Raw genomic sequence first — 11821 nt, 5'->3', positions numbered from 1 at the left:
GGCGTCAACTCCCCGAATTCGACTATTCGTGGGTCAAAGAAAGGAAGCTATTGAGAGCATGCAGGAGGTCATTGCTGCGGAGGGCATCGCATTGAAGCAAAAATGTCCTCACTCTATCCGTCACGACCCGCTCACCTCCTTCAGGCGCATCCTCCCCGCATCGACCAGCGCAACCGCTGACCCTGTCGGCGGATCAAGTAGTCGCGACTCGCACGGCATAGAGCCTGTCCGGGGATGAAAGTAGACGATGTATGTTATAAATAGAATCAATTATTCATCTCGAGACGATATGGTCCTTCTTACTTTGGGGCGTTCTTTATCGCTGGCCTTGATATCTGGGGAGTGTCTCAGCCCTTGCTGCGGTAGACGAATTCCCGGGCCTGCCGACACCGACAACATCGAGGTGCGAGAGCAGATCATGGTTTATCTGCGGCCACGCCTGACTTTGGGTTCTTGGAAGCGTCTGGGTCCCTGCTGGTCTTGATCCGTCCACCAGAGATTACTTATTGCCTCCCATTCTTCACGGTTACTTCTGTCGCATTCCTCATCTTCACGCGGCGATCTGATCGTGTCTGCCATCTTGAGCTTCCGTTCTTTGTACGCCGCCTCAGACAAGCCGCAAGCGCGACCGAACTGCGTCCCATTCCAAAATTCCCATCGCCATTCCCATCGGTCATCTGGCCCCTGTGGCCCGTCCATCGGTTGGCGGCGAGCTCGATCAACACCTTTCTCAAGTTTTCCTAGCTGCCAGTCGCGATACGCCTGCAATTATGGGGAGTACACGTGACCGAAACCTCAAGTTATTGAAGCTTCATACGACAAACGTCCTGAAGAGTCAGATCTAGACGAAGGCTGCCCAGACTCGAACGACGGTTCCTCGGACTGGGACGACGGCTTTGCCGAGTCCCTTCACCTGCGCTCGACATGCCGACTTGTCAACTTGGCTGCAGCACGATTACGACAGTATCGGCTCGCGGGGTCTGGAAGAAGACGATCCGCGCTTGTCCACATCATCATTTACTTCTTATCTTCCATCTGCATGTACCTCAGCGGTCTTTCGTCATCGTTGACCTCCTTTGCCGATCCGTTCTGGTCGAAGCTATCTGCAACACTACATGTGCTTTCCCCATGATTGCTTGTCGCAGCGTCGACGTCGATGCGATTGTCTTCCGTGGTATAAATAGCCACGCCCACTTGTAAGCTTGAAGATGAAGATTGGCCAAGAAACCCCGTGTCCCTGTTCGTCTTTGACCGGCCATTGAAGGCAGCTAACTTATCTGGTCCTTCCTGCAACTCGATAGATACTGCATCAACTCCGCGAACAGTACGAATTCCATCCGTGGAGACTCTTGTCCTGTTATATGTGGACGTGAGGCTTTTACTTGGAGCGTTTCCCTGTCGCGCTGTCTCAAGGTCGCCAAAAGTGCCGTTGGAGATGACACCACATTGTCGTTGTCTGGCAATTTTCCCAATCAAATCTGCCATTGACATCTCGATCTTGAGCTTGACTATGTAGGCGAAGGGATGAAACTGCATGTAACTGAAATCATAGTTAGGAGTGTCTCCCATTATCTATTCCGCTTTTCCTCGTCGCGAAAGTTTGTCGGTTCATGCGATGTAGGGTAATATAATGGAGTTGACTTACACGAATGTGTTATGCAAGCTCATCATAGAGATAATAAGGACATCCATGCTGAGGGAGAATCCGACGATGCACATATTGAACTTGACTAGACTCTTATACTTGGTTAAGCCATTTGCCACCAGGTTGTGTTGAACAACGCGAATGAAATAGAAATTGAGTGCTCCGTCGACAAGAAGGTAGATCACCTTCTCGATACGGTCCCACCACTCGTTGATCCAGATATATCTCTCTGAGATCTGGAGACGGGCGGGGATCCAAATATTATAGACCGAGATATTAACAGCCGTGATCAAGACCGCAACACCGACCTTAAGACGGTATGCCGTTATATGATCTGTGAGAAGGATAGAGCAACGGTTAATGATAATTTGGAGAAGAAATTGAACCTTAAATGGTTAGAATCATTCATAAACTTGAGCATGGTAAGTGGAGCATACTTACTTGAAGTGCCCATGTAGTAACTGTGGAGGTTATTATCTTATTCTTGGCGACTTAGGGTGCTTATGGACTGCTTACGAATGCAAAAGAAGAACGCAAAACTAGAAGATTCAATCATCAGTATTTCCTTCAAACGTTACATCCCCAACAGATCCCCCCTCGCACTCTCAACTGCCCTTACCAACAGCTGTCGATTGCCCTGTCGCCATGTTCGATTACCAGCGCGGTCAGCATTTCCAGCATTACCTTGGGTATCTAGATATGTTCGACCTGTTGCACCCATAGGAAACGTGGGCTGTGCGAGGCGGAATCATCTAACACACAGGGGATCAACGCTTACCTCGGGGGAATTATGCCTTTCAAGTGCAACCAACAGATAATGCTGAAGATGAGGCATACAAGAATCTCGAGCCAAATCATCCAGACATAGGCACTGCGGAATACGAGAAGGCCGCGTCTCTCGTAAATACGTTTTGTTTGCTTCATGGCTGTCCAGGTGGTGAGCCATCCAAAGCCGATCGTGAAGCCCCAGGCCAGCGAAGCAAGAGCAAGGTCATCTTCGGTGACCTCTTGGGGGACAAAATGGGGAGAGAGGAGTGTGATCATCGTGAACCAAATATGGGTTGAAATGACCATAACTTTAGCCAGACTCTGGTTCCATTCAGAAGAGGCATCACAATTTAAATGAAGGACGATAGTGATCAAGATAGGTATCCTTGCCCTGGTGTTGGTGTATCATCAGCCGCCAGTCAATAGCTTAAGCCACAGGAGCTGAAGTCCAGCCCTCGTACGGATCTAGTGACACAGCACTGACTTGAGTACGTCGTGACGCCCGCAAACATCCCCGCCTCTGCACAGATTGGCTGGAATTCAAGCCTTCCTCCCCCCTGCCTGAATATCGCCCACCATTAACAGCACAGGAGGCTTCGGTACCTGAAGACGACTCCGGTAAGAAAGCTTCGAGAGCTTCAGGCAAGCTTTCAGAGAGCACGGCCTTGCCGAAGACTGGTCTGGACTCGGCACGGACGTTGCTTGTGGAGTGGCGTAGGGTTTGGCGCCACGCTAAAGCCAACTTGTATTTCTGGTAAACTCCGGGGAGGGAAGTATGGGCATAACCCGAGCGAAGTGATCAACATAGAATGCTGAACGACTTTCAGGTTGAACATCACTATAGGAGTAGCGCTCTAGGGTTGGAGGCTGGAGCGGTTGAGTGTCGCGAGACTGGATGCGATTCCTAGTAGATCTGACTATACCTTCAAGTTAGCATAACATCTCGTCGGGTCCTCTTCTGTACAATTCAGCACCTAATGTGCAATCTCCAGCCTGGTAGCCCCCGTCGTCGAGAAGAAAATTAAGAATGAGCAAAACGTCGATCATCGCTATGGAGAGAGCAATGAGCGCTAGGGTTTCGGTGTATTTCCAGATTTCCGCGGCGCGAAAGCATCAATGTCTTGGGCAGCGTCTATTACATCAAACACGAGATGCTACTGGCACAACAGGTAGACAGGCGAGTTATTTGCTAGAATAGCTACTGATACGATTGTTATCACACGAGGTGTTGGTTTTTGCTGTGGCTAAAGTGACCCTGTCCACTCCTGGCCTGTGCACCACTGGGGCAGCAACGGCACCGATGCATCGTTGACGGCGGAAGCCATGTGAAAGTGACAGATACCAATCCTAACGCCACGGGCCGCTGATATCCAGACGTCATGCAAGCGTGACATCTGCTGCTGTTAGCGCTTGAGAGACGAAAACCTTCTGGGTGGGTCCATGAATCGTAATATCGTGGGCCACGGTCGCTTCATAGGGATGAAGCATTCAGAGGACAAAAGTTGAAAGGGGCGTGGATTGATTTTGAGCCAGGTGGCACTGTTCCGTTCGCATTCCCGGAGAGCCCGGTGCGGGGAAGCAGGTACTGGGGTACTGGGGCTGCTACACTGTCACCGACGCTCTCCCTACATAGTACATGATGCATTTTGGATGCCATTTTGTGGCTTGCGGAAGGCCGGCACATCGCCCCAGCGGAGCTATCCTTGCAGGTTGTGTTTGCGCTACTGTCCGTTCCCCCGCATTCTGCAGTTGGGCCGCTGGGTGCCGGCATGGTCCTGGGTCAGTGACGAACTGTGGCGAGAAGACAGTGTTTCTAGCACTGACGAGAATCCTCGGCCATCAACTTTGGTTATGTGCCGTTGCCGTCGTCTCTATGCCATAGTGCCGGCCTGACCTTAGCATCCGGTGACAGGGCTGCGATGGTATGCTACTCGACAATTCAGCAGCAAAAGGAACCCGAATCCCAAGGCTGACACGCAGCTCGAATTTCTGCACAGAAAGGCCGAGCCCATTTCTACCGCCGAATTCTTCCGCTGATTTGGAAGCCCCTTTGTAAAAATGTACCTTTCTGTCATGTTCATCCGTGCCATAAATGGGCATGTTTCTCCGTCAACCCATATCATTTGTTCGTTGTCCGGGCTACGCTGGGCTGACACTCGGTGGCGTCAGCTGGCTTTCAGGGTAGGCGAACTCACTCTTCAGCAACTGACAGAAGTTTGGGCTGGAGCCACCCACCTATTTTGCGGTATTTCCTGGCAGGAAAGCATTGTGTTAGCCTCAAGTGTTGATACGGCCCCTTACATTGCCCTGGACAAGGCTTTCCCAAGCATACCGGCATACCCAGACATGATTAAGATAGCTTTCAAAACACGCCTTTCTATTGGCTACGGATGGTTTTTTTTGCGGGCTTGTCCCTTACACGATATGGAAAGCAGACATCAAGCGCTGTGTCGGTATAACAATATTAATGTAATAGACAAAGGAAAAGATGTTGTCGTATTTGAAGTGCACGGAAGAGAGTCGACGCGCCATGATTCAGATTATGGACACACCAGACCATGCATTCGACGCGCCAAGCTTGATCGATGCAAGAAGTGTGTGCTTGCGAGAACCTGTCATGTGGCCAGAATGTGTGTTGAGATCTTTCTCCTCACCAAAATGGATTGCTTGAGAAAATGGATGGATTCTACAGGCTCTCTTCTTAGAATTGTTGCATTATGCCAGCAACCGACGTGTGATACTGAGTAATTGGTCGTCATCAATCGCTAATATGCGATGTCTGAGGGTTGTGTTGCGCTCAGTTCTGCCTCCTCCGGCCCTGCAAAAATAGCTTCTGCTCTGTTGAAGTCATCACGCCGAGATCGGTCATATATGATACACCATCAGACAACGTGAGTTGGATTCCAAGATCCCTCGAGAGCACAATCTCATCCCTGGCTAGTCGAATAGGGCTGTTGAAGACGGGCAGTGACCCGTTTCTTTAATGACTACTGGCTGTCATCGAAACCCCACGCCGCAGGATAGTGACCGCGATTCCTGCGACAGGTTATCTGTTACGACCCAGGGAGATCAACCGGGTACGAACGGGAAACGGCGGAACTCGGAACGGAACAAACAGACCCCGGTGGAAGTGGTGTGTGGTCGAACTGGTCGAACGAGAGCGCGTTCGACCACGTTCGACCAAAAATGAAACCTTAACCTTAAATGGTCGAACAGGTCGAACGAGAACGCGTTCGACCATGATCGACCAAGCAAATCAGAATAGTATATAGCTTCACTCGTTTGCACTCTCCCATGTCTAGACAGCTCTCCAGCTTTCAATACAACTTGATTACTCAAGAATACTTCTTGACATTATCAGACGTGATACGCGACCCTACGCTCAGCACGCTACGCCCCGTCGCAACTGCCAACATAAACCAATCAGGTTACGGTTTACTACGTTGGGAACCTTGACCGTCACACTGAGGCTCTAGTTGCTGGTGAAACTATTCCCGAGCCAAACAAAGCAAATGAAGAGGCAGGGGCTGTTGAGGATGTGATCGAGGTGGGAGGGATGCAAGAGGATGAAAGTTCAAATTCGGAGGCGGAAGAGTTACCCGTTGTACGCACCCGCGCAGGCCGTGAAGTTAAAAGACTGTCGCATTCTGTCTCACTAACTCATCAGACCAAAAGTGGAATGCACACTCCAACAGGAGGCGCTGATAAGTTGTGTATATGAGAGATGCATATTATGTAACAAAGACCGAGAAAATATTAAATTTTATTCAATTTTAAACTGCATTCCGGAAATCCTTTAATTTTATTATTTTTGGTGACCTTTCCGCATGAGGTTGAAAACTTGCATTTTGTATGGGGGAATTTTCTTTTTGGTGTACGGTAGGTGGGTATGACCGGTAGGTGGGTACTGCATGGTAATGTCCCCCTGTAGTGGTTCAGAGCATGTCGATTCCTGTCGTACTTTTCGGGCCCTCACTCTCGCGTGTGTAAAGGCATGCATCTTAAGATCTTTAAATGACCTGTTACAGTCGGGACAAACACCTCGCGGCGACCTGTCACTTTCGTAAATCCGGGCGGAACGAAACCTGAAGAGGAATATGCTCTATTCTGTCTAGCTAGCACGAACATTGGGATGATCGAATAACCGTCGGTGGGGTTGGGAGCTACATATCAAAGTCGGCGCGATCAACATCTCCGCGGCCAGGGTCGGTCGACGTTGTACATCAGCGGGGGGGCCGCGCTCAAGATCGAGCTCGGGTTTGAAATCCTTAACTTTTAGTCAAGTTCTTTCTTAGCCAACGCGGAAACTCCTCGGTGTAGTAGACGTACTTCCGGCCCTTGAACTCGTATCCATCCTCGACTTTCTTCCACTCTTTCTTAACTGTATCGATCTTGGATCCATGGGCGTTCGCAAAGTAAAGCCCCGACCCTGTTTGTGGCGTTGGATCTTGACATGCTTGTCGGGGCCAGCGGGCGTTCGTCTCAAGACCAAGTCCAGCAGCAATCGCCAGCGATAACATCGCCAAGGGACTCTCGTCACCCAGCGGACTGGCCTGAAGAACAACGTCCGCAATGTTCAACCCACTCTGAACATGTCCTCGAGCGATCCCACGGGAATGAGCGCTAACCAGTCGGCTTTCGGGGCAAGTTCACCCATCCCAAGTCTGCTCAGCTCGTCTTACGAGGAACTATCAACAAGTACTGCTTTGTACGTACCTGCCACGTCCACATCGACTTCCACTACGCCCCCACCACTGCTTAGCTGGGATGCTTCCATCCCGTTGGACCCGGTGGAAGGCGCTCGAGAGCCTGCATACGAATGGAAGAGTTGATGCTGACTGGTTTTGGCGTGTAGTTTGGTTCTAAGCAATCGATTAAGGATGGGACAATGGAGGGGACGATCAGTGTACCAGTAGCACCAACTCACCAGCCGCAAACCCCAGAGTGGCCACTGCACTGGAGCGGCAGCACCGCGATTTGAACCCTTACTTTCAGCATCCGACCTACAGCTCCTCCCCCGTCGGATCGTAGTGTTCTTATCCACGGATCTTTCCGAGCAGTCGCCTCAGACCCAGATTGCTGATGTTGAGGAACTTCTCTAGCATGGCGCCACCACTGTCGTCCTCACTCATATTAAGCTACCTCGCGGAAATGGGCGTGGCTGTCCGTGTCGCAGAGATGCGAGAGGCCGTAACTGCCCACAAGCAGGTTCAAACCGAAGGCGAGGCCGAAGGATCGCAAAGAAGTAAACACCATCATTTCTGCGATCTAATGCGAAAAGGCGCTATAATGCTCGCAGGGTGGCTTCGATGATACTACAAGCTGCGAGCTCTGAAAGTCTCCAAATGAGCAAGCGATTTTTTTCCACATATCGTTCAAGTTAGCAGGCAAGGGGTCAGTAACGGCCCCATCTCGATCGAGCTGGCGGAGGGAAGAGAAAGAGAGCCAAAAATTGGGGGCATGGAGGTGGAGTGACGTCACAAATGCCGAGTGTCTGCGGGGTATTCTAATAGAACTGCTGGTGGAAGCCCATCCTCAGCACTCAGAGCATCTTCACATGACAACAACTTATTTCGTGAACAATGTGCGCAGCGAGTCAAGGCCCCAGATCCAAGGTTCGAGGCAGTTGCGAACCTCGTCGTTGTGTTATGGCGGTTAGCCAGCCAATCAAGGTAGTCTAATGGCATCATATTAAGTTTTCAACGCCTTGTTGGCAGTTCTACAGCAAATTATCGCTCGTGCGTGTCGCTTGGAGAGGGTAGAGGGATGTCACTACTTCGCTCAGCTAGGTGTGGGGAGAGGTACGGTCTGATAGTGGGGTTGACTGAAGAGGCGATTGATGCACATTGCCTCTTGCGTCAGTGGCTGGAGAGAGCAAATTCTGCTAGCGCGTTGAGCTCTGCAGTACAAGAATGTGTCAGCCCTGCCTTACTCCCAATATCGGCAAGCCTTCTAGCACTTTCCAATATGTCGTTAGGTCTAGAATGGATGTATAATCCATGCCTCGGTTGTGACACCCAGACAGAGGGAGCAGCTTACTGCTCTGATTCCTGTCGGCTGTCAGAATACGAGAAGACGCTGGCGTCGATTCACTGTTCGAGCTCGCCTTCTATGCGGATCACATCGTCATCCTCGACATCGCCAGCCCAAGAAGTCGGGGCTTCGGTCAAAGCAGAGAAGGAATTGAGAGCGTACAATATGTCATTGGACCAGTCGAAGATGCGGAGAGGGCATCGGAGTGAAAGCCGAAATATCTCCACTCTATTCACATTTCGGCTCAAGGGGCGGGAATAGGGGCTACATCATCATCTACACTGACACTACCATATGGTGATATCTCCCCAGGGACGCGCTCGTTGAGGTATTTTGCGCTCAAAAACACAAAAGAGACAGGGAGTGGTTGAGAATATCACAGAACAAGAACAGCAGTTTATTTTCTTGGAAACACTGCATACACTGAAGCCAATGTCAAAGAAATGTTATGTATTCTAGTACCTTATCCCCTTTGAACTAAGGCTCTCTTGGTGTATTGGAATATTCCTAGCTTCCACTCCGTCGACGGGAGAACCCATAGTGTTGGAGGGTCTGTGGACATACCATCGCTAGATGGCTATCATGCCGATAGGCAAGACACATGCCTCAACGCGTTCTTCAATGCACTAACACCCGAAGAGACAACATGTCCCTAGGTGGGAGCCCGCTTGAACTCACATTTTGTCCTTGTCATCACGCTCACCATACTCAAAGCACTGAGAGTAAGTAGTTTGGGTATTGGACAGAAGAAGGGAGTGAGAGCCATTGAGAACGGCCGAAGTGGTTGGGAGGACACGGTACATCCACACAATGGCGTTGGGTTCGTGCACCCAGGGCGCAAGCCTCGTTCTGCGGGGTGTCATGCTGTAGGTTAGAGACTAGTTCAAAAAGAAAGACACGTTGACTTGCGGTTGCTGTTTCGATGCAGCACGGCGCATATGACGTGCTGTTGATATGCTTTAGTACTAGTACCTCCCATAGCGCAAGTCAAACCACGGACCTAGGCGATGTACATACAGAGTATACTGTGTGACGTATATGCATACCTACCTAGTACTAAACCGGGGTTATTGGGCGTTCTCATGCCGGGTATAGTTGATCAGTGGTAAGGTAAAATGGAGGTAAGACGGAGGAGGAGAAGGAAACCAAAAGAGAGAAGCGGCGTCATGTCCTACACTGGCCCGAAAAGGCATGGGATAACCGGAAGAGATAATGTGCATGTCGTCAAGATAGGGAAGACGAGTTCGAGACACACCGTGTGGCTGGAAACAGGTGCCGCTCACCACCCAGGGCCCATGTGGCGCCATTGAACGTTGATGCAGTCCGCAGCCGAGGAGGGGTTGCATTAAGGCAACAGTGGCAAATAAGGACCTTTGACCCCAAGAACTGGTTGACGGGATTGCAGACAGTGGCGACCCCCCCCAGTCTAGAGGGTCGAGGTGTCTCCCCTGGTTGGGTTGGGGCGAACTTAGAAGCATTGACAGGCGTACTCAATTTTGCCACAAGAGAGTGATTGGTCGTGAATTGTATACTGGTTCGAAGCTGCATTGATCTGAATTCTCAAGGACCCACCCAAGGCGCCTCATTAGGCGATCCAAAGTGATAGATATTTTGTTGCTTGGTCGTGGTCGTGGTCGTGGTCGTGTTTGCGTCGGCATTGCAGGCGTTCGGTTCACTCCCCTTTTACAAAGATTTGAAATTTAAGTCCGTTGATGGTGGCCTTCATTTGGAGACGGTTCCTTGATCTCCATGACGTAGCGATGGGCTTTGTGTGTGATGTAGTCTTGGATCATCGAGCAGTTGCAGTCGGCGTGTTGTAGAAGTTGCATCTCGAGCAAGTAGACATCGTGGGTAAGGTCGGCCACGCGGCTGGACAAGTCGCGGTTGATGCGCTCTATTTCTTCCTCGTCGGATTTGAGTTTCAACGCGTCTTCCTTCTTCTTGACTCGGAACTTTCTGGAAGCGGTTCGGTTTCGTGGCCGAATCCGTTTGTTGCGCTGGCTGTCTCCTCCCGAATTCAAACCGGTAGCACCCTCTCTGTTGTTGCTCCTGTCGTCATTCTTGCTTTCCTTGTTCTTGCTGTTGCTCTTGTTGCTATTCTTGTCCTTGTTGGCATTCTTGCCGTTGTGCTTGCTACTACTTCTGCTGCCGCTGCTGTCACGGTGACTTTTTGAATGTTCTGAATCTCGTGGCGATCGGGCCTTGATTTCATCGTTCCGCACAGAGCCTCGTTTCGTGGATTTTCGAGTTGGATGTTCGTCAGAGTCGCGTTTCCGCCTTCGGGGCCCGGGTTCTTTCTCGGTTGCTGGGAGCTCTGGCCGGTCGACAGAGGCGGTGGATTCCTTGAACACTGCCTGCTCAGAAACGGAGGCCATAGGAGTGTATTCAGTGTTTGGGCTCGGCCAAGTCGAATAGCCCAGAGAGTTGGTGCCGTAGCCACACGCGTATCCGCCGGGCAGGAAATTGGTCTGCGCAGAGGCAGGTGACATGCCACCTCCGTCTTGAAGCGAACCGACAAGGGCTGACTGGTCTGTCGACCACCATTGCTCCCATGGAAGGTCCAGGGGAACGTTGAAGGGGTGGTCAAGAGTCGGCTCGCCTGTCAAGGCATTGAACTGTTGGAAGGCTCCTTCGTCTATGGCGTCGAGAGCAGGATACTGTGCGGGACAAGACAGTTCGGACCCATCAGCGTAGGAGCGAGAGAAGGATGCCAAAGATGTCGAAGCCATTTCTCGGTAGTATTCAAGAAGGTGGTTCTCGATGACGCGTGTTTCGGGTTGCTGGGATGCCGTGGCCGCGACTGGTCGGGAGCTTTGAGAGGTTTTAGGGGTTGTTCCAGGGCAGCGGAATACAGGGCAGCAGAAGGCCAGGTACCCTACTAACAGGCTAACAGCCCCGCTCGCAGCAGATTCATGGATGAACCCCAGAGATGGAACCCAGAGCTGACAAGAAGGGCTGTTGGGTGGATGGTGTGTTTTTTTAATGTTTCGTGGGGGCTGGCCCGCTTATCGAGATTGATGTGCGGGACAAGGTTCATTTCTGGTGGACTCTAGCTCGGACGAGGCTGCATGGGCATCGTGACAAGCTAGAGCATCGAGATCTCAGGGATGGAAGGGTGTGCTGTCACTGCTGTAGTGCTGTGGAAGCCTGTGGCAGTCCTGTGGATGAGGACACCTCCTAGCAGAGGAAATACTACCGGTAGACTCTCCACCAGCTCAGCCTAACAACAGATTTCCATCATGACGCTCCTTCTCAGGATGATGACGTCATCTGTCACACTGAGTGGATAGGATCAGGATGATAATGATGAAAGCTCTTGATTTCCTATCTAACGAAGGGCTAGGGAACGGTCTTATAGATGAAGTTGAGGGCGGC

At 51.0% G+C, this 11821-nt stretch overlaps 4 protein-coding genes across 4 annotated transcripts; 1 reads left to right on the top strand and 3 right to left on the bottom strand.

The window, feature by feature from the left end:
* Window positions 1-1017: 1017 nt before the first annotated feature.
* On the bottom strand, window positions 1018-2820 carry BGZ61DRAFT_432871 (uncharacterized protein; the record flags this gene model as incomplete). The annotated part of the gene is made up of 4 exons (XM_046243893.1): window positions 2424-2820; window positions 2162-2184; window positions 1646-1979; window positions 1018-1540 (listed from the first exon to the last, which is right to left on the bottom strand). Exons 1-4 carry the CDS (start codon window positions 2717-2719, stop codon window positions 1018-1020), a joined length of 1176 nt encoding a protein of 391 aa, XP_046096098.1. The 5' UTR covers window positions 2720-2820.
* A 5490-nt stretch (window positions 2821-8310) lies between these two features.
* On the top strand, window positions 8311-8935 carry BGZ61DRAFT_151000 (uncharacterized protein). Its single transcript, XM_046237373.1, has one exon. The coding sequence runs from the start codon at window positions 8381-8383 to the stop codon at window positions 8705-8707; it is 327 nt and encodes a 108-aa protein (XP_046096097.1). The 5' UTR covers window positions 8311-8380; the 3' UTR covers window positions 8708-8935.
* Window positions 8936-9494: 559 nt separating this feature from the next.
* BGZ61DRAFT_464099 (uncharacterized protein) lies at window positions 9495-10092 on the bottom strand. Its single transcript, XM_046247467.1, has one exon. The coding sequence runs from the start codon at window positions 9922-9924 to the stop codon at window positions 9514-9516; it is 411 nt and encodes a 136-aa protein (XP_046096096.1). The 5' UTR covers window positions 9925-10092; the 3' UTR covers window positions 9495-9513.
* On the bottom strand, window positions 10078-11004 carry BGZ61DRAFT_403117 (uncharacterized protein). Its single transcript, XM_046243099.1, has 2 exons — window positions 10813-11004; window positions 10078-10647 (listed from the first exon to the last, which is right to left on the bottom strand). Exons 1-2 carry the CDS (start codon window positions 10933-10935, stop codon window positions 10147-10149), a joined length of 624 nt encoding a protein of 207 aa, XP_046096095.1. The 5' UTR covers window positions 10936-11004; the 3' UTR covers window positions 10078-10146.
* Between the last annotated feature and the right edge of the window lie 817 nt (window positions 11005-11821).

This window comes from Ilyonectria robusta (assembly GCF_021365365.1).
Source record: "Ilyonectria robusta strain PMI_751 chromosome Unknown BGZ61scaffold_37, whole genome shotgun sequence".
NCBI classification, from domain to species: domain Eukaryota; kingdom Fungi; phylum Ascomycota; class Sordariomycetes; order Hypocreales; family Nectriaceae; genus Ilyonectria; species Ilyonectria robusta.
The sequence above is the reverse complement of the archived record's forward strand: the minus strand, read 5'-3'. Positions and strand labels throughout refer to the sequence as shown.